General features: G+C 40.5%; 1 protein-coding gene across 1 annotated transcript in view; it reads left to right on the forward strand.

Annotated features, from left to right (window-relative positions):
* Positions 1 to 21,867, forward strand: part of EPG5 (ectopic P-granules autophagy protein 5 homolog (C. elegans)) — a 58,815-nt gene that overhangs the window by 10,047 nt on the left and 26,901 nt on the right. The window contains exons 7-25 of the mRNA XM_009322983.1: positions 367 to 475; positions 1,000 to 1,114; positions 1,719 to 1,869; positions 2,859 to 3,014; positions 3,370 to 3,527; positions 6,793 to 6,947; positions 7,508 to 7,648; positions 7,862 to 8,026; positions 9,224 to 9,346; positions 10,892 to 11,151; positions 12,816 to 12,956; positions 13,672 to 13,816; positions 14,633 to 14,830; positions 15,374 to 15,484; positions 16,251 to 16,370; positions 18,016 to 18,182; positions 18,386 to 18,613; positions 20,473 to 20,596; positions 21,512 to 21,653. Coding sequence (XP_009321258.1) covers positions 367 to 475; positions 1,000 to 1,114; positions 1,719 to 1,869; positions 2,859 to 3,014; positions 3,370 to 3,527; positions 6,793 to 6,947; positions 7,508 to 7,648; positions 7,862 to 8,026; positions 9,224 to 9,346; positions 10,892 to 11,151; positions 12,816 to 12,956; positions 13,672 to 13,816; positions 14,633 to 14,830; positions 15,374 to 15,484; positions 16,251 to 16,370; positions 18,016 to 18,182; positions 18,386 to 18,613; positions 20,473 to 20,596; positions 21,512 to 21,653 — 2,909 coding nt within the window. The remainder of the gene's footprint in view (positions 1 to 366; positions 476 to 999; positions 1,115 to 1,718; positions 1,870 to 2,858; positions 3,015 to 3,369; positions 3,528 to 6,792; positions 6,948 to 7,507; positions 7,649 to 7,861; positions 8,027 to 9,223; positions 9,347 to 10,891; positions 11,152 to 12,815; positions 12,957 to 13,671; positions 13,817 to 14,632; positions 14,831 to 15,373; positions 15,485 to 16,250; positions 16,371 to 18,015; positions 18,183 to 18,385; positions 18,614 to 20,472; positions 20,597 to 21,511; positions 21,654 to 21,867) is intronic.

The raw sequence follows: 21,867 nt of genomic DNA on the forward strand, positions 1-21,867 counted from the left end.
AACACCTCAGTGTCTTTCCTGTAGTGAGGGGCCCAAAACTGAACACAGTATTCGAGGTGCGGCCTCACCAGTGCCCAGTACAGGGGCACGATCACTTCCCTGCTCCTGCTGGCCACACTATTTCTGATACAGGCCAGGATGCCATTGGCCTTCTTGGCCGCCTGGGCACACTGCCGGCTCATGTTCAGCTGGCTGTCGAGCAACACCCCCAGACCCTTTTTCTGCCAGGCAGCTTTGTGACATACTTGTTAATTTCTTGTTCTTGTATCTGGTTTTTTCAATATCTTCTCTTAACTAAAAGATGACTTAATTCAGAATTTTTAATTTTCTAATTTTTTGTAAACTTGATTTTTCACTTTAAATCAGAAATCGGGTGGACTTCATGTGCCATATGAAACCAAGTGAAAGGAAAAGTTCCTCTTCATCTGGGAAGGAATCTGGAAACTGGACCCTGGTAGATGAAGGAGGAGAAGAGGTACAGCAAATGACTTCTTTTTTTTTTTTTTTTTTTCTTTCCCCTTTGTGCTTTTGCTCCAGATTGTTGTATTTATTTTGTGAAATGGAGAAAGAAAAACTGACGTTCAGTTAAAAAGCATCATTCGAAACTCGTATCTATTTTACTCTCCTTTTATCTCTGTGGTATAACTGTAGGTAGTGGAGCTTCCAGGAATGAGTATTAACAGATAGAATTTAAATGTTTGAGCTATTGCATGCAAAAGGAGCATGGAAGTAGACGTATGTTTGAGTAGGTGCTTCCCTTCAGAAGCTGGTTGGACTAGCGTAGTGTTGCCTCTACTTCTGCTTCCTAGCTGATGAGGGCTTTTATGTATAAACACAGACAGAAGAGGAATTTAGAAGGTGGTGTGTGTGTGAAGGAGAGTTCATTTGTACTTTCTTTGTTTTCGTCTTACAAGCGAACTGTAATTAGTACAACAGTGAAGCCCTTCTACCATGCATTGTATTGTAAAGCTACTAAAAGCGGACTGTATTTGTCTATAGGATGAGGATCCTGAAACAAGCTGGATTCTGCTTTTGGAAGATGACTTGATTTCCCTGTTGTCACAGTTTCCATTTCATGAACTCTTTCAGCAGTTCCTCGGGTTTAAGTCTGGAGGTAAATCAGTTGCTAAAGAGTTATTCTTTGTTTTGCTTACGCTAATGGTATTAATGACTAAACCTGCCAAGAATACTACTGCATTATGAGAGTCTCTGAGTGAAGGAATAATGGACCTATGCAACAGCTCACAGACTAAACAGATGAGATGGGAGTGTATGCCATGTGTACGGGATGACTTACAGCAATACTAGCATGCAAAACGTTAGAGTCCTTGCCTTAGTTTTGATCCGCTCGTTATACTCACAGATGTGCTTTCAGGACTAATTTTTCCCCTTTGCCTCTTAGCTGTCATGTTACTGTGATTTTTCTCCAGTTATTTATTCATTCTTTATTTTGCTAAATCTCTGGACAAATACATGAAGATAATTGCTTGCTAGAGGTCTTATAACCTGCATAGTTTATTTGTACTATCATACTTCACAGGTATTTATTGTTCATTTCATAAACCAAACATAAATTTTAGTTCACTATATAGCTGGCAAACAATGAACTGTTTGCCAGCTATATGGTGAATTGTTGCTTTGAGTGCTTGTTAAGTTACTTAAAAAAAATCCAGAATTCACACATTTTTTTGAGACTTACTTTTCTGTCTCGGTCTTAGGTGCTTATTTTCCTGAGAAAACAACTCCCCAGGACATGATGAAGGTTTTTGCTTTTGCAAACTCCTTAGTGGAACTGCTGTCTGCGGGGTTAGAAACATTTAACAGAGCACGGTACCGACAGTTTGTGAAGCGAATTGGTCAGCTGATCAAGTAAGAGAGTATCTTCTCTGTGATATGATTAAATCTTTTTGATATGGTCTGGTTTAAAGTTCAGAGCTGCTAAAAAAAAAAAAAAAAAACCAACCAAAAACAAACCACCACCAAACGAAGCAAAAAACCAAACCGCACCAACCAAACCAAACCAAAAACCCCAAACAGTTCTTGGGTAGATTTTGCTCCGAGAGTTGGTCAGTTTAGGGTTAGCCAGTCTGGGAATCTGAAATCCCAGGGTCTTTGACTCTAAAGCCGCCTGTGAAGTGGGGAATTGCGGAATCTAAATGCTGTGGGTACAAAGGAGCTGGGTGAGCTGTGGAACACCAGGCTGACTTCCATCAGAGATGTGCTTCGGCTTGTCTTGGAAGGTCACTGATACCCAACCAACAGTTTCTTGAATCGCCCTATTTATAACTAGTGTTACTGCTTGCTTTCCATTGTAATACAGAGTTGTTTTAGGGTTTTTAATTTCCTCCTTGAAAATCCTGATATTGTTGCAGTAAGCAAACGTAATTGGAACCTGAAAGTTGCTCTTCATTGTCAAATCTCTACCAGTCACTTTATATGGCTTCTATGAGTGTGTTTTCAAGGGGGATACAGTTAAATCGGAAGCAAAATCCATGTTTTTCTTTGTGTTATTAGAGCAGTAACTTTTTCAGTATAATTATTCCTGTATGAGCTCTTTGCATGTCGAACACTTCATAATGTAGGACTACCTTAAGGCTCCAAAGCTCATACACAAACTAGTTTGGTGTAACAGAATATTATGCATTGTTTGGTTGCAAAACCAAGGAAGGATAACACAGGAATTTCAGACTAACCCTGTCTGAAGAGGGGAGGGAAATGCTCTTTATATGGAAGTCTCTGGGAGCCAGGGGACAAAGTCTCTTGTGACTAGACTCTGATCTAGTTTCACTTGTCTGTGTTTTTATATGGTGATGACATACTTAATGATCCTTCTTCGACTTCTTTGTTCTGCTGTGTAGGATGACCCTTTGTCATGTGAGTGACCACTGGGCCCAATACGTTAGCAGCAATAAACAATATGGATCAGTAGCGCATCCCTATTCTGTGGAAAAATTGCAACTGGAGTTTGATGAGCTGTTTTTTAGAGCTGTTCTACATGTTCTGAAGGCAAAAAGGTAGGCTGTCCAATGTGATTGATACTGGCTGCATCTTGGAATTAGATATTTGAAACTGGGAATTACAGTAGCTTTAAATACTTAATGGTTTAAACAAGGCTGCAATATGCAGGATTTTTCAGCATATTGGTAGTATTAAGATGGGGAGGAGTTATGACTTGAGTTCTAACATCTGGCAGAAGCTCTGGGGACTTGTTCAGTTCAGAATGAGGTTAACTCAGAATTTGAGATGCTAAGACACATCCTCACATTCCTAATTCTGTTATGCGGCAGAGATGTGGGCATACGTCTCCTTTTCAAATGTTGGGATTTATCAGAGTGAAACTGTTCCTATCTGCCTCTTCAAATCCAACAGGTTGGGAGTCTGGTTGTTCATGTCTGAGATGCCTTATGGAACCTTATCCAGCAACATGCTTTGGAGGCTCTTCTTTGTCATGCACTGCGCAGAGAGCGAGCACCTGGAAAAGCTCTGCTCTACTCTGCAACCTGCTGACTGCAAACAAAGACTCAAAGGTAGAATTCCTTCACTCAGAACCAATTCTCATAGATTCAGCTACTGCTGCATGAGCTACGGGTTTAATTTCCATTGTTAAATACACCCTCAGCAGCGTGACTGGTCCAGAAGCCTTAGAAGTGTCTTGGAGAGTTCATGGTCTTCCAGTACTTGTTTGCCCAAACTCTGATTTTTAACAGGAGTTGTCGGATCTACTGTCCTTTTAGTTTCCTCTCTGACAGTGACTGCTACTGGCTGCTTCAGAGAGCTGCAGGAGTGCCATGCAGTAGGTACATCTTGTGTATTCTCGTATCAGGTCCCATCTTGACCTTCGATAGTATTTGGAGAGTGAGATGTAAATCCTGAAATAAAGAATTTTGTATCACCTAGGGTTTTTTGCGAGCTGTTGACTGTTGTCAACTGCTGAGCTGTTGATGTTTGTATGAATACTCCAGGCCTCCTTCCTCCCCCACCCCCGCCTAGACTTGCTAGTTTTGGCTTCAGTAACTTACATTGTGGGCGATCTGCTTATCTTCCACAACTACAGATGTTTCCCTTATCTCAAGCCTTCTTTTGATGCTTTTCTTGTCCTGTATGACACCTTTTCTTTCTCTTTCCCCTTGACTTCTGTCCTGTGTTGATCTCCACAGTGATTGTGGTGGCTTCAGCTATGGCGGAGTTATTTAGAAGCCAGTTGGAATGCTACTTTCCCTTTGCTGCCACCTTCATGGAAAATATTTCAGGGCTTGATTGACAGGGAGACAGGTAAACAAAGCAGTAAATCCCTACTTCACAGCCTCTTTGCTGTCTTCAGGGAGAGCAAATCTCACTCTGTCAGTTTTACTTTTCAGCTAGCTGGTAGCCCAGGTAGCTGTTACCACATCAACCAAGTCTTTTGATGGAGAAGCAGAAGAAAACGATCTTGAGAGGTTACTGGGTGTCTTTACTCTGGGCAAGCTCAGCTAACATTTAAGGCAATTTGCGCAGAGTGGGAGAGGGTTATCAAGACTGTAGCTCTGTACACTTTATGAAGTACTGATCCGATTAGCACTTGCCAGCCAAAACAGTAAGTGTTACACTGTTTCAGTAGGACTTTCTTATTTTTATTTTTGCAAGAAATTTTTACTGCATCTCAAAGAGAATGTAATATGATGTGGAGTGTTGCAGCTCTTGACAGTAACAAACACTGATTTTTTTGTTTTGTTTTTTTGTTTTGTTCAGGCTTTGTTTTGCTTCTAGCTAACTTTCATGTTTTAAAGTCCCTGGTATGCTGATGCAGGATATTTTTATCCTCTTCATTCTCCTCGATGGGTTATGTCAGCACAATACTATTTTTCACGAGTGTCTAGACAGGGAATATCAACAGTTCTTTCAGTGAAATCCATCTAATCTTCTGAAATAGCTTATTTTGACTGACACTTACCAATATAATGCTGACTTAATTTCCTGTAATTCATACCCTAGAAGACCACGGCATTAACATTCTCTTGGGAGAGAACCTCTTTTATTGATTTCCCTTCCCAAATTAAGTTTGAGAAGTGTTAAGAGTGGTAAATCTACACGTGGTAGCAAGCCTCCAGGTGGTCTCTGGAGGTCTCTCGTGGTCTCTTGTGGTCTTCGCAGGAGGTGAACTTTTCTTGAACCTTTGGGCCCTTCCTCTTATATGGTCACAAATTGGCTCATCACTGCCATTTGCCACAGTTTTGGTTGTCCTCGTCCAGTTTCTGCTAGTACTTAATCTGTCTCTCATGATGTGCTCGTTAGCTGTGGCCTTGTATGTTTGACACACGCTTGATTAGTCCAGCATTTTATCTTACAACTATTTACAACACTATCATAGTCATTTGTTACTTGCATGTCCTACCCCTTCCCCACGCTGTGGGGTCATTCTGCTATGCCTTTATATATAGTAGCGGCATAGTCGTCTTTTTTTTGTCCTTCTGCATTACCTTAAAAACCCCAAGCAACAACTACACTTGGTCTATCAGGAGTGTAGTTTATCTTGCTGTATGGAAAAACTCTACTTAAATTGCACAATCCTCTAGCACGCTGTTCATGAGATGTTTTGGCGGTACAAGCCTGACCTTCTCAGGTTGAAGTACAGTGGCAAAATTCTTGAAAGCCCTTAAAATAGAATGTAACCTAAGTGGACGTGTTTAATCACAAGCATGCTGAGCGCATGCCTGTGCAGATTAAGTAGTTGAGTACCACAGTGAGTGCTTTTTTCAGTATATTAAACCGCTATGATAAGATCACTGTAAACAGTGTTTATTGGCATGTTATGTTTCAGAGGAAGCAGACCACTCTCCAAACCATTTTACAGCTCAAATGCAGCTTTCAACGCTTGCTTTGCTGCACAGCCTCTATTTAAAGTTATTTGGAAGAAATAAAAATTATTTTAAAGTCCAGTTCAGGTTTCTTTGTACATTTCCCTTCCTGTTGCCCCCCACCCCGAGGAACGAAATGTTTATTTGCATTTGGCAACAAGTCACTCTTGGGTTTAAAGAGGAAATCTGCCTTGAATTCAAGTGAAAACATCTCTTAGCCTTCCTGTCCTGTGCAACTTCAGTTCTCTGTTTTCAGAGTTATTTTCCAAACAAGTGCATTCAGTAATTTTCTCGTATTGAGTTTGGGAAGCTGAAACTGACCTTTCCTTGTAACTCTTTGACATAATCTAGGCCCAGGGCTAGATGCTTTATTTTTATTTGTAATCGGCATAGAATGATCTCCCAGCAGTTTAACTGCTGCTTGAGATCATGGTATGTGGAATGGGCAGAGTCTCTCAACTTGATCAAAACCTCTCTGCTGTGCTTGGATGGGCTTAGTTTTAATCTTCTCTTGACTGTGTGCTGATTAAAACTAGAATCCTTTCATATAATTTGGACTTAATCTGTGGCATTAATTGCTCCAATATGTAATGGAAGCCAAAACCATGATAACGTTTTTAAGAAGCAAAAAGATTGAAGCAATTCTTCCTGTGGATGATCGACACTGCATAGTTAAAATTGAATTTCAGCTGTTCTTGAAGCAGTTTTAGCTTTCACTATGAATTACTAGCGTATTTACTGGATCATATGGACTCACTGCATATTGTGGTATTTCTTGCACCTTATTTTAAAGCAGCTGATATTAGCTGCTTCTGAAGAGAGGCTACTAACCCAGTGATAATTGCTTTGTCACCGATTCCTTCTCTGGGATTGGATTGTCAATAAATGTATAAATATTGACAATGTATGTCCTGTAACACTTCTTTTATCATGTGTCTTTCATGTGACTTTTTTCTAGACCCAGAGCACCTTGAAAATTTTGAAAAGTATCTCAAATCAATGAACTGCTCAGAAGAAATTTGTCTCCTCACCACATTTGCTCAGATGGCACAAACCAAACGGGCTGATGTTGATGAGGATTTTATCAAAATCATTGTTCTGGAGATATATGAGGCGAGTAGTATTACTGGAGAAGGATGAATGTGCTCTTTTCCTTTCTAACAGTGGAAGGTGTGAAACATTCATGGCTTCTGTAGTTTGTTCTACCATGGAACTAAGAAAGTGCTACTTCTGAGGTTTATAATCTAGTACTGAATTAAAATATCCTGAAGTGCATGTTTTTCTGGGAGGAAGAACAGCTTTTTTGTAGACCAAGCCAGAATGAAACAAATGAACAAAAATATCTTTGTTTTGCTTTATTTTCTCGCACAGTTCTGACTTGTAGCTCTGAAATTCCTTGTGTGGTGTTTTTTTCGTTGTGGTGTGTAGTTTTTTTTTTTAATGTGCGTGGCGTTGTTTCTATGATTAGTTTTGGACTTTGTTTTTGGCACTGTGACGTAATAATTTCATTATCTTCTAGGGCCATCAGTTTCAGTTTTAATATTGGCATTTATCAACCTCATTGTCCCGGATCGCCAAGAGCAATTTGGTTCTGTATTTTCCGAAAGATATTTCATTGCGGTGTCAGTGAAGGTCAGCCATAACCAGTAACTTCTCTCTGCTCATGTTCTCAGGTGTCTTACGTTAGTCTTTCCACAAGAGAGACATTTTCAAAAGTTGGTCGAGAACTTTTGGGAGCGATTGCCAGCATCCATACACAGATTATTTCTGTACTGCTGGATCGTGTTAGGGAGACCATCGAGAAGGTTGGAATGGTAAGTGCTAACGTCCATCACTTAAAGCAGGCACCCCGTTAAAACTAGAGGCCATACCAGCCTGTGTTATAAGATACGGCTCGGTATGAATGGATCGCCTGAAAGTCCTGTCCGTGCTTTTTGATCATATCACTCTTTAAGATAGAAGGGCGTAATGCTGATTATTCTTCCACACTGAGTACTGATTAGCCTTTTTCTTTTCTGCCCTCAAAGGTTTCTCTATATCTGTTTAAAGAACTGCCGTTGTACCTGTGGAAGCCCTCTTCGTCTGAGATAGCACTGATTCGTGACTGGCTATTAAATTACAGTCTAACGACAGTGGAGAATAAACTAGCCTGCATTATCTTGGAAGGGCTAAACTGGGGATTCGGTGAGCATGTATGTATTAAAAACAGGAGGCCTGAACCTGGTCAATTTTTCAGAGCAAAAATACTACTCAACCTGGGACTATAACTGAATTTGAAAACAGTTAATTACATGCTTTTATATGATGGCTGTACACCTGATGGCGTAGGGTGGGAACTTCCCTGTAATTTTGCAGCATTCTGCCTAAGGATTTGCTTGTGTTGCTTTCTTGTAGCGCTGCAGCTGAGATTGAGAGAGATATTTAAGCAGGAGTTTCCTCTCTCTAAACAAGAGGAAACAGCTGACAGGACAATTTTTGTGAGTCACTTGATCAAGATATCTCTGGGTGCAGAAACGGGAATCCTCCAAGAAGTGTGTATGAGACTGGTGTGACTGTAGTTTGCAGGCTGGGATCCAAATATGTTTTTCACAATGCAAGAAAACTAATGATTAAAACTAGCATTATTTAAATGATTGGAAAATACTCTGTAGAATGGGTTACTCCAGGAGCTCCATCAGTTCAGAATCCAATCGAGGGTGAATGTTTTTTTCAGAGAGAAACAGAAATTAGGTTGGGGGAAAAATCCTGTTGCCTGTGTTCAGCGATCTGTTTTAGCATTGTAATCTGTGCATTTGATTGTACTGAACTCTTCTCTTGGCTGTGCTGATACTTGTACATGAAGATTGCCTTACTTTTTCTCCCTGTTTTTTGGTGACATGTGAAAACAAAGGAATGGTAGGGAAAATTAACTGTGAGGTCTTCGCTGTGTAACAAGTGTCATGTCTGTCCCCCTTGATATGGGGAAAAGTAGTTCTTTAATGTGGCGATTGATAAGAGGCAGTACTATGTTTTGATACAAAAAAAATGGTATGTTTTTTTGGTTTTGTTTTGTTCTTAAAGGCAAGATTTCTAGTGTCTGTACTGTGCCATCTATGGATCTTTGGATTAATTGCTATAAATTCACCAAATGCACATGAGAAGTGATTATGGTCACTTTTTTCTGGAAATAATCTAGCTGTTGAGCTTTGTATTGCCCAGTGTGAGCTCATTATTCTTCAACGTTGGGCTGAAATTTTTCTTGTTGGTCAAGATTTTGCCTACGTACTACAATACTTAATCTCTTCCTGGCTGTTCAAATTAAGATTTATTTCTTGGTAGTGCAACTGAATGATACGGTTGTAGAGACCTTTTATATGAGGCAAAGTTTTGTGATACGATTCTGTTTCTAGCAGGATGCTCTTCATCTGGATCCAGCTGTCCATTCGGAAGTTGCATTGATGGTCCTGGAAGCGTATCAGAAATATCTCTCCCAGAAACCATATGCTGGGCTGCTTTCTGAAAGCATAAAACAGGTATTCCTTCTTCAGAATTACAGGGAATAGCTTATTGATAGTGATAGATAGGAAAAACTGCAGGCCAAGACCTTGTTTTCTTCTTTTCTTTTTAAAAGCTATGCTATCTTGATACTACTAGAACATCATAATATAGCAACTCTCAGTGTTTTTGTACCCACAGACCTATTTGAAGACACTGTTAGACTTCCGTTGAACATCTATATGAGAAATAGAAATTTTAAATTTTTCCCCCTTTTAGGTTTGCATTATTATCCAGATTGTATTTGGATAGTTGCAAACTGTTCATGCAAAGCATCCTTTACTCATGTGGAGTTGGACAGTATTTGCTTAATGAAAGGCTACTTAACTGTTACTGGTGAACATAAGAGAAATCCTTCCTGTGTCTCCAGCTCATAATCTTACTTTATTTAAAACCTCAAGATTTTAGGAGCTTTTCAGTAGTGATCAGTGCTGTGTTACCTGAACACCCTACAAACATTTATTACATTGATTTTTACAGCACGCTGGTGGCTGAGGAAGGTATGGCTCCAAGTTACAGAAGGGGAATGGAAGGATAGAAAGATCAAGGTTAAAAATCCCTTTTTTGGATATTCAGTCCAAGATGCTTCTATTTATTTATTCAGAGCTTTTTAACATTGTGTTGTACTTTGTCTTCTCAGTATTACTTGTACAGTGCTTTCTCCTCCCCTCCTCCCCTGTGCTTTTTTCCCCAGTCTCTTCTTCCCACACTTCGAATGTTCCTTATTGTCTCGGCTCTTTTCTGACTTGCTTCTCTGCACTACTTAATCATGGTTTGTTGTCTTGTGCCAGCTAGAGGAGTTCTCTTTTTAGCCTGTTTCAGCCTTGGTTGCCACTTGTATTGGTGAATCTGTCCTGACTTGCATGAGCTCAGAGGGGATGAAATATCTGCGTTGACTCCCGGCTCTGCAATTTGCACTGGTCTGTCAGAGCACGTACAATATTTTTTCCCAAAGATTTTTAATTCCATCTATCTAGACAGGGTCTTCATGGTAACGGACACATGTACATGACACAGAGACTCTGCCTGTCCACATTACAGACTTCTTTCTAAGGAGAGGCTGCCAGGTTTTAGGCTTTTTGTTGACGGATGTTATTTTTGTGTATATATTTTTTGTTTTTCTTTCACTAGCAGTTTTAACATTACTGAAGGTTGTGTGTGGGGTGTTGTGGGTTTTTTGTTTTTTTTTTTGAAGTAGTAAAAATAAAATTTAATCCGAGACCAGTATCTAGTTTGGAAAACTTTAGCCGAACAGTATAGGTTGATAGCCTTTACCAAAAGGGATGGGTGCGGGGAGAAGGGAGGTAGAAATCAAGGCCGCAGAAACAGAGATTTCAGATAAACTTAATTGATGGTGCTACGTGGTATGTCTGAAAAATAACTACTGTTGCTCTGATTGAGTGTCACGGTATTGTGATAGAAGAGGAAACTCATCCAGGCTGACCCAAGTCCTAGACTAGTGCCATACGTGCTGGAGTACGGCCGTGCTTCCTCTCATTCCTGTTCCTGCTGCTTTGTTCCAGGTCTCCTACTTAGCCAGCATTGTTCGTTACGGAGAAACACCAGAGACGTCCTTTAATCAGTGGGCATGGGGTTTGATTTTGAGGTTAAAGCTTCACAGAAATGACCGTGGCATGCAGCATGGCTGGCCTGCAGTCCCTGTGTCTAACAGTGTGCTCGACATGACGGAGTCGGTCGCGCTTCACCCCCTCCTGAAGGCTGTTAAAGCAGGCGTCCCTATCGGCTGTTATCTGGCACTGGCAATGACCACGCTAGGTCACAGGTAAGAGTGCTTTTTTGTGTTTGCCTTGGATGGATGGCCCCAGTGACTGAGCAACCTACCTAATGATGACCTGAGGGCTATTAACATCTTTATGCTTGTTTAAAGAATGAAGGATTTCTGATGCAAGGGACTGAGCAGTCTTTCAGGGACTGTAGTTCTAAACAATGTGCCGTTTCCTTTATTTTCCTAGTACTATATTTTTGCCTTCTGCATGTTAGAGTCAAAAGAGTAATTAGAAATAATATTGAAACTGAGGGATTAGCATGATTGCTATGGACTGGAATAACTTTTAACCACATCTACTGAAAGGGTTGTTCTACAGGTAATTTTTTTTTTAGCAGGGCTGCAACAGTGCATTCAGAAAATAGTGAGGAGAAAAAAAGCACTCATGCTGGTAATGATAAACAGAGAGCTTCATAACATTGATACTGAACCTCCTAGCCCTGACTGTGTTCCAACAGTCTTTTCCTGTGCTTTCAGCTGTTTGTAGTAATTAATCAATCTCTCTCAGGTCTGTTTTCCCTGAATCTGTCATCTGATCATTTATAAAGATAAAGAGATCTTTAATGATCTCTTACTCATATTCCAAATTTTGACTAACCTGTTTTCTGCATATAATGTTGCTTTACTCTTTACAGAGGAATTGTCTTGGCTTTCTTTTCCTTTCCCCAGCCATTGCTTGATGCTAAGGTTATGCCATAGATACGTACATGCTTCTTCAAAGCACTACAGTAATTTGAGACTAATAGGAAGGTATTCTGGTTTGAGAGTGGAAGTTTTTACATGACTTTGAGCATGGAATGAAAACCAGGGAACCTCTCTACTTCTGAGTGGGGCTTTTGTTTTCCCCCCAAACACTCTGTTTGTCCTTGCAAAGAACCATTTGATATCCATCTCCTATCTAATCAATAACACTGATATTTATCACACGCAAAAGTTCAAGGCCAGTTACGTAAATGAGCAGAAGAAACAAAGCGCTGTACTGTATGCTAGTGACTTAATACAATGTTTTCATGACTTCTGAGTAGACATAGGATTAATGTTTTACATCTTTTCCTAATGTGCAACCCTTCTCAGTTAGCAAAACTTGATGCAGAGCAATGTACCAAATAAGTTGCTGCTAATGAGTTTTCTGGACATTAAGAGTAGGATTCATCTCAGCTGACTGCAAACATCTATGTACCTACTGTAAGGAAAAACCCTCTGAGCTCCATCTGTAGGTAGTGAAGAAAGATGTCCAGAGCATCATCCAACCTGAGGAGATGTCAAAGATAGGTAATATGAAACTCCCTCTGTAGGTTCTTCTTTTGCCTGGAGAGGGAGGCTAGTTGGCTAGGTTAGGCAAGAACCCTGAGCTTTAAATTGATTGAAACTTGATGGGTGAAGACCCCCATCTCCGGTGATTTTTGGAAGACAGGACACAAACCCCCCAGAAGGGCAGGAAATACTTACCAAATCTGTCAGCAATTGAATGATTCCTACAGCTGAAGAAAAAACTCTGTGGATTTAGCTGTTTAGGATTTCAAAGGTTAAGTGTAAAGATATGAACATCTCTACATCTCTGTTCACAAAAAAAAAAATAATCAGCACCCTGTCTCCCTTTCTACTGATAGTCAATGTGTTTTTCCTTATTTATTTTGGTTTTGTCTTTTTTTTTTTGACAGCATTGAGAAGTTCTGTGCTGAAGGGATCCCTCTTTTGGGTGTACTCGTCCAGTCTAGATATCTGAGAACAGTAGTCCATGTGCTGGATAAAATCTTACCCTTATTTTACTCTTGCCAGTATTATCTCCTGAAGAATGAACAGTAAGCATTATATGTTCCTAATACATTTATTGATAAAGAACAATGAAAGTTAATCTTAACTGTATCAAGCTTCATTCTGGGTTTTGCATCCAGTGAGAATGTGACACAGATGATGGGGAAGTACGTCTGGTTTATTTGCCGAGTTACTTTTTGACATTGACTGTGGTTGAGGAAGTGGTTGTAGAAGTGTCTCCTACTGTCCTCACATGTACAATCGTCGCTGCTGCTGTGCCACAGAAGTGGTCTTCAGACAGCTGTATTGGCAAGTAGCTGTTGTGTTTAGATGAGCGAGAAAGATAAGCAGGCGACGCTGACTGTGTTCTTACTGGTAGGTTGAGCAGCTGGGAGGGTACTCAAGTGCTGGACCTCAGCTGTCTGTCCTGGAAAATTAGTAATGTGGTCCCTGGGGTGCTTTTGGCTTGGACCACTTGGCAGCCTCCCAGACAATTCCTGGACCAGATTTGGGTGCTGATGTGGATCAAGACCTGTATTCAGTCCTGATGAGCTGCCTGGAATTACAGTCTGCCGTGAACTGCTCATACTGTGCCTGTGAGATGGTTAAAATGGAGCAATTAAACCTGCAGCACGGTTGTGAATTGAAATCCTTGTATATGGGTGTCACCAGTGCTGTTGAGCTGGTCTTAATTTTCTAGAAGTAGCTTTTCTGCTGTAGGAGAAATTTTAGAGAATTAATTTAACTTGTTGACATCCCTAGGTTTTTATCTAACGTCCAACTGTTCCTTCATCTGGATAGTGGAGTCCCTCAAGGTGTGACCCAGCAGGTTACCCATAAAGTAACACAGCACTTGACAGGAGTGAGCTATGGAGAAAATGTTAAGCTGCTCAGTAGTATGATACAGGTAAGAAGATTATTTAAATTTAAAAAAAAAAGGGGGGGTGTGTTTAAAAACAGGTAGGGGGTTTTTTTGACTGAGTTAGCACTTAAAGTTAGAAAGGATACTGAATCTGGCAGTTATGCAGCCACGGGGTAAGAATAGTTGGGTTTGGTTTCCTGAAATACTTCCACTTAAACTTGCCTAAATCTGGGTATACACGTGATGCTGGACATAACAACAATATGTGCCTTCCAGACTTCCTGAAAAATGCATTTTCTAATAGCAGGTCAAAACTGCCTGAGAAGGGAATGTAATACGCGGCACTGTTTTCTCGCCTGTGTTAGTTGAGGGATGCAGCAGATATATTGATGTTTGAAAGCTTTGCTTTTGACCATTGATTTATGACTATGCTATGAAGAAATGTTCCTGTGTTAGGAAACTAGTATTTTTTTCTGAGTGCAGAGAGGTCAAGAACCAAGGCCCACTAGCATCAGAGAGGGGTAAGGACTAAAGGGAAACATACCTACTCTGGGAAGTCCTTTTGCAGGAACAGCAGGCTACACTTCAGAAATGGGTGCCATTGATGCCTGCAGGTCCCAGGGGTCCCGCTTACGGCTTTTGCATCTGCTTTTGCTTACTGCGCAAGATGCTCAGGCTGCAGAATCTCTTTTGGAGGTTGGAGATGACAAAGCTGTTTTTACATAGGCATAGAGAGCATCATCGTAAATTATTTTAAGGATAGGCCCTCAGCCTTATGCAAGTTGAACAGTTCATCAAAAAATTCTTACCCTTTAACTGAAGCTGCAATCTCTTGAATAATTTTACCCTTTAATTTGGCAGGCTCACATTTTTCTAAGTGACCAGCCACATGGAGTGGGGCCGGCTGCAGTACTGGAGTTCTGGGTTCAGGTCCTCACCAGCCAGCAGCTGTGGCACAGGGACCGGGCAACGCTCTTCTTGCTGGATGACTTATGTAGAGCTGCTTTTCAGTACAGTCAAGAGGACTGTGTACAAAAGCTGCTTTACCAACAACACAAGGTAAATGGGTGTGGTATCATGGTGTGGCTATCGCGTAAACGGTCAGTTCATGTGTTGCTCGTTCTAATTTTGACGTGAATCTATTTTCCTGAAACGTAGCAAGAACAGTTGTGATTGAGTGGTAATGGGGTTATGTTATCTTATTTGTTTCCGAGTCAATTGATTAGTGAAATATCTGATATTTGAGTATAACAATAAGAATTAAAACCTGTTTGGAACACAAGTTTCATTCATGTGAGTTTTATCATAGTGTATTAGTTTGGGGTCTTTGCATTTCAAATGCTCTATAGTGTATTTAGAACAAAAATAGAGCTTCCTCTCCTGAAAAACAGACATCGTCAGTATAACAGAATCTTTTCACTGAAAAAGAAATAAAGTACAAGCAGGCATTTCAGTAGTGGCTGGCTGAGCTAAGGTTGGGAAGTAGCTACATGAGGCAGAAGGGAACCTGGATGAAGGCAGAGTGACATACCCGTAGCTTGTAAGTCATGGGTTAGGCTGCTTACAAAAAAAAAAACCCAAACGTTTTCTGTTTCCGTGCAGAATGCTTTGGGCTATCATTGTGACAAAGGTCTGCTGTCTTCCCTTGTTAGCTGGATTGTGGCAGGCAATGTGACACCTTCCTTTGTTGAGGGCAATGCCAATTCCTCTCAGGTAAGTGGTATGATGGTGTTGTATGAACAACCCTGGGATAAGTAATATACAGGTGTTTAGGTTTTTTCTGCTCTTGCAGGTTTTGGCAGATTTTTCTCTTGTCCCCTCTTTCTTCCTATTCCTATGTTTGTGAGTTTTCTTGTGATAAAATCCTGATTTAAGCTAAGAGAATGCTGTGGGTTTATTACACTAAAGGGAACATGGACATTTTGCACAGAGCAAGCTTGTCTGATCTGTGTCCAAGAATTTATATAATGCGATTTATTAGTTAAGATTTCTTTTAATCTTCAGTTGTTCTTGATATATTTAATGAGAGAAAATACGTAAAGCCTGACTCTTCTATTAGATCAGCCTTTTTCTGATAAATATTTTGAAGACTAGTTGCTTTCTCTCTGCTTAAGCAAGTTCCTCATTTGAGCAACAATTCAAAAAAACTGCAGTACCCCAACTGGAGACGTGTAGTGCAGGCGGGAGAGAGGAGACCTTGTTTGAGCAGGTTGTTTCCTCCAGAACTCTCTGGATGATTCTATCAGTTGTCCCTGGTTTCCCCCTTCTTTCCCAAGATTGTACAGAATACAAGGGGGATATCTGAATGTAGATAAGGAGGAAACTGGTTTTCAGTTTTCTTGTTGAGATATGATACTGCTTTTGCAAATTTGTAATAAGAATCTGGCAAAGACGTATTCCTCTTAAGAAAACAGTAAGCTTCCCCATCCTGCCCCTGCCATTTTGTTATCAACGTTTCTGTTATTACTGTGTTGTGCAGGTCTGGTTTTCATGGATGGTGTTAAATATGGAGTCGATATTTGAAGAAGATTCACAGCTTCGCAGAGTTGTGGAGGGGGAGTTGGTTATTAATGCTTTAACTCCTGATCAAGCTTTGAAGGTGAGAGAACCGCTCATCTGCTTTTATGGGAGAGAACTACTGGAGAAGAGTGTTCTCTTGTATTGTTTAGTTTTTATCTCATGTGCTTTTTCTTACCAAGATAAAAGCATAACTAATGCTTTATATGATTGGCTTTCCAGGAGAAAATATACGTCAGGGAAACTTTCCTTTACATTTGAGTTGAATGTTTAAAAACTACTATGCAAATACCTGTTTTTTAATATACCATTATTTACGGAAAACTTCAGTCACTAATTCATGCTCTTGCATGATTTTCTGGGTCATCTGAATGCCTCACGATCTTCAGTGGATTTATTCTATACCACTGAGATGGGGAGTGCAAATGCTCTTATTTTACAGGTGGGAAAATGTGTCTATATTTCAAAGAGCATTTCTCAGATAGTCTGAATTTTGCAGAATTTTGGGCTTTACTTTTCTCTATATTTACTGTATTTATTTTCCAAGATTTCAGAACTGTTTAGGTCTCTCCCTTAACAAGACACTTAGTTGGGTGTGCTTTAAGCCATGTTGCAGCATTTTCCAGGTTCTTTGCCCAAATTCATTTAGAAATTCCGGAATGAAGCAAGTGGAAACCAAAGCTGTGCAGTCTCGAAGTGTAACTTTTGGCCCATCCTTCATCTCAGCTGTTTCAGTGTGTTTTAATGAAGAAGGTAGTCTAGAAGTTCTATGAAAACATAGAACTTGGGCTATGTCCAGACTGGTACGTGTCTTGCATCCTTGGAGACTAGTCTGGATAACGTTTGTCCCTTGGCTTGCATGTCTCGATTTACCTGGAAAACAGTGAGATAGTATGTGGGGAGTGTGTGGAAAAGGGTGCTGAGGGTTCCCGAGGTCTAGTGTGGGTGATGACGTAGCGCCAGGGTCTGCGCTGAGACCTGGGAACTCAGAAAAGCCTCCTGTTCCCCTGCTTCAGGCACAGTCCACGTGAGCTTGATGTATGACTTTTTAATGATTTAGTGGGTCCGTGGAGTAGCGTTCTGCGTTGCTAATACGGAGTGCTGCTGCTCATACGTTGCATTGCTTTTGTTCTGCTTTTGCAAAAAGAAAAATAATTTTTTTTTTTCCCCCTTCTGCATTCTTTCCTCACAGTTTTACTTTATGTTTTAGATTTTCAATAGGGCTGTATGGAATGTAGTCTGGAAAAAGTGAAAAGTGGTAGCAGGCTGTAGGATTCTATGTCTTCACATGGCTTAAGACTGTTATTTTTACTGGTTGGAACATGCTGCGTGCTTCGCTGCTGCTGCTTTGTTCTGTAACAACACGAGTCTTATGGAAGCCTAAAACGGGAACATCTACCTCTGTGAGGAAGAACAGTAATTAAGTGTAGTTAACATCAATGGCCCGTATGTTGGCCTTGCATCACAGTAACCCTTCCATTCATGCTATTTTTTTTTTTTTTTTGTAAGCATCAGAGGTGTAGTGCTGCTCTTTAACAGCTGTCCACCACAACTGTGAGCTGGACAGTTCTTGCACTAAGACCTGTAACAGATGTGTGAATGTTTCCCAAGTTTTCTCCTCCATAATTGCTGAGTTTTCACGCTGGGTTAAACTGTTGGGTTAAGCTGTGACAGCCTGTTACAGGGAACCGCAGCAGACCACTTGTCTGAAAATGTTCTTTTTGCAGAAAGCACAGACCCAGCTGAAGCTGCCCATCGTACCTTCCCTTCAGAGGCTCATGATTTACCGCTGGGCTCACCAGGCCCTTGCTACCCCTGCTGATCACCCTCTCATGCCGCTAATCTGGCAGAAATTCTTCCTCCTTTACCTTCACCGACCAGGACCACAATATGGGTGAGTCTGATCATTAAGAGCTGTAGCAGAATAGCAAGCGCTAGTAAGTTTGCACTGCAAGTGAGATTAACAAGTGCCTCACACTAAAACTGTATCCGAAAGCAGTGGGTACCGGCAGCTTCTCTAAAGAGTCAATTTATTTGCAGAGATGCTGATTTGACACTTGCAACAAGACTTTGTTGTGCTTTTTTGTTCGTTTTTAGATTACCTGTAGATGGCTGTATTGGAAGACGTTTTTTCCAGAGTGCAGCTCATATTAACTTACTAAATGAAATGAAGCAGCGCTTAATAGAGGTAGCAGACTTCCACCACGCTGCCAGTAAAGCACTAAGAGTGGAGAATCCCGCAGAGGGCAGCGACAGATCACCAGAGAAAGCGAGCTGCTCGTCAGATTACCTGACTTCACCAGAACTGCATAAGGAACTTGTCAGGTAAAAAAAAGCCTGCCCAGTTCAATCTTATTCGATGCAACTGCTAGAGCACAGTCTTAGCTGTGGGAGACATGAAGGGATGTGACCCTTGGCTGACCTAGATGTACTGCAGGCACTTGTTATATATGGTGAAATCTTTTCCTCTGTTGATACAACTTGTTTTGTTTGAGGGGGAGCTGTTTTATTTTCAGCAGTAAAGTCATTGTCGATAGAGTTGTCCTTAGGGGAGAGCTTTGCTTTTTAATTAATGGCATCCCCACGCTGGTAAAATATTTGTTGTTTAGACATATCTGCTACTGGTATGTACATCACTAGCTGTAAATGTGAAGTGCTACTTTGTGTGTATACATCTGTTTGTCACAGACTAGGGCCCAAACTTAAGTCTGAACAAGATTACTTCTTCAGGGGGTTTACTGGATGTTTCAACACATGATTTAATTAGCGCAGTTTACTCAGTTATCATGCTAAAGTTGAGCTGTGACAAGTGTGTTCTGTGCCAGCTGGAAAGCGACATGTCTCCTTAACCAAAACGTTAGCACAAGACTGTCTCCTTGTGTTGGAGTAGGCTAAGGAGATGTGCACGGTCACTCACCGCAACTCAGCTGATGAATGCTCATTTTTGGAAGGAGTGGTAACTTCTAAGAGCCACGTATCTCACACACACTGAAACTGTGGCTGTGCTGTTCAGAAGTCCATGGTTCTGTTCTACAGAGACTTTTGGTTTGAGAAGTCTACCTTAAGAAATATTTGCAGTACTACAGTATCTGGATTTTCATAGAAACTGTAGTTGAAAGGATTATTTGAGGAGAGTCCCTCGTTCAGGGGGTTTAGGCACACAGGATCTGAGCTTCTTTTAAGTTCTTCCTCCCCCGCCCCCAGCAATCAATAGGTACTGTACAAACAAACAAGGGAGATCATAAATCCTCCTCGGTCGTATGTGAAAAATAATCCGGAGATGCTCACTGGGTGGAACTTGATTAATATTTTGTCAGCCTTTCATTTCAAAGGAGTTCCCCGCTCCAACATAAAACCAGACTGCTCTACAGCCAAGTAAATCTTCTGCTCAGGAAGTTTAATGACCACCTATACAGGAGGGAAAATATTGGTAGAGTTCATAAGGGCTGGCTCCTAGAACTAGACTAATTCAATTTTTTCACCAATGACACTGATACAGAAAACAGGAGTTTGCTAGTGATATTTAAAACCACAGAGCAAAGATTTAATAGTATTCTAGTTCTCCCTTGCATTTAATCAGGAAAGCTTGGATGATATGATTATAAAAAGAGTACCGCTCAGTAATGTCAGTTGAAGAAAGAAATGTGTTTGTGTTAAAGTACAGTGTTAGCAGAGGAGGAAATGGGAATAAACTAGCCATGAATTTGAGTCTGACAAGAAATTAAAAAATGTAACTTCAGGTGTGAGCTTTTAGGGCAGCCACTCTAGAGAAGTCATGGGGTGGGAAGCCAAACTTGCTCAGATGTACTCTTTTTATTCTTCATTGGTGTTTTGAATGGGGTTGTCAGCGTGATTCCCTGACGTAAGAGACACTTCCGCTCCTGGGTCATGTTTGCTAATTTGCACAAATGGTTTCCTTTTCAAAATTTGTTCTGTTACTCTTGGTTATTGCCCTTCATATTTTTCTAAACTGCTTCTTTCCACTGCTGGTCTTTGGACGGGCACTTCAGTACCCTAGTCACAAAGCATCTGAACCATCTATGTTTTGAGCCGTGTCACCTTGTAGTGTGATTTGTTGCCTTAACTCTAAACCCCAGAATGGGACTGCTGTGTAATACATGCTATGCATACAATTAAAGTTCACGTTGATTTATTTTTTTCCTTTTTTTTGTTTTTCTTCTCAGGCTTTGTAATGTTTTTGTTTTATGGTTGGAAGAAGAGAGTTTCCAGAAAGGAGACACATACATTCCTTCTTTACCGAAGCAATATGATGCACATAGACTTGCTAAAGTCATGCAGAATCAACAGGTGAAGTGCCAATGACATTGGTGGTCTGGGAACCAAAATTAACTTCACTTTTTAAAGTGGGTCCTCTAAAGTAGTGAGAGTCACTGGTCTTTAATACGCGTACAGCGTGTATGGTAGCTTTGCAGCTCTAACTTTTTTCCTGAAAATCCCATGCTATCCCAAACTGTCTTCCTTTATATTTGAGGGAGGACTCATGAGTAGATTTCTTGCATATCTTAATGAGAACACAGTCCTTATTCGGTACTGTTCTGTAATTCTTTTTATGTTCTAAGATAATTTTAGAGAATTATTGAAGTTGGAACTTTAAATGACAAAAGACTGGAAGCCAAAATCTGCTCATGTTGGTAGTCTGTAATACGTCAGGTTGAAATAGAAGTTAGCGAGTGGGAAGTGTATATTATTCTGTTCAGTAAGCCTAAAGAGTTTGTATAATTAAAAACCTGTGAGAAGAGAGATTTTGGAAGGGTATTTCCTCGTGCCTGCTTTGTTTTTATTCCTCCAGTGTATGTGACTACTGGAAATGCAGCCTGCTTTAGCCTGATTACAGTTAATCATACCATGATGTTTTTAGACTATCTTGATTTCCTCTGTGTTCCTCTTTTAGGAACAGAGTTTTAGTAATCTGTACCCTTTCTTATTTGTTAGAAATTATACCGTGTGTGCTTTTCAGATTTCATCTCTAAGTGTCTTGAATGCTTTTCAGTGGCTTATCTGTATATGTGATAAAAATTCTGCAGCTTTTTTCTTCAGTATATATATTTTTTTTTTTCTCCCCCTAGTAGTAATTTTCCTAGGACTTAAAACTGCGGGGTCCAGTTTTATGTACTTATTTTAGTGCCCCAGCTACTGGGATGGATGCACAGTGTATGGTACTGACAAAAATGGGAATGATAATTTAATTCTTCTGTGCTTTAGGATTTGTGGATGGAGTATGTTAATGTTGAACTCATACACCATGAGTTTCAGGAAGCTCTAAACCTTTGGCTGCCTGTTCAGCTTGAATCGCATACCACCTGTGTTTCTGCAGGGCAAACAGATTTCACCAACCCTTTATCAGGTAAGAGATCATAATATTGTTAATGAAACTGGGCCAGAAAGAATTATTAGTATGTTGAAGCCCTGGTTTCTTTAGGAACATAAGAAGTCTGTGAATAAAGATGTTAATACAGTTTGTTTTCTGTGGGTGCGGTATCTTGCATGAAGTTTTCATGGTGTTCTCGATAAGATGCCTGTGTGAGAGGCTAACAGTGATGTTTTTGATTTAAAGTTTG

The sequence above is a fragment of the Pygoscelis adeliae genome, unplaced genomic scaffold, assembly GCF_000699105.1.
Source record: "Pygoscelis adeliae isolate BGI_AS28 unplaced genomic scaffold, ASM69910v1 Scaffold182, whole genome shotgun sequence".
NCBI classification, from domain to species: Eukaryota; Metazoa; Chordata; class Aves; order Sphenisciformes; family Spheniscidae; genus Pygoscelis; species Pygoscelis adeliae.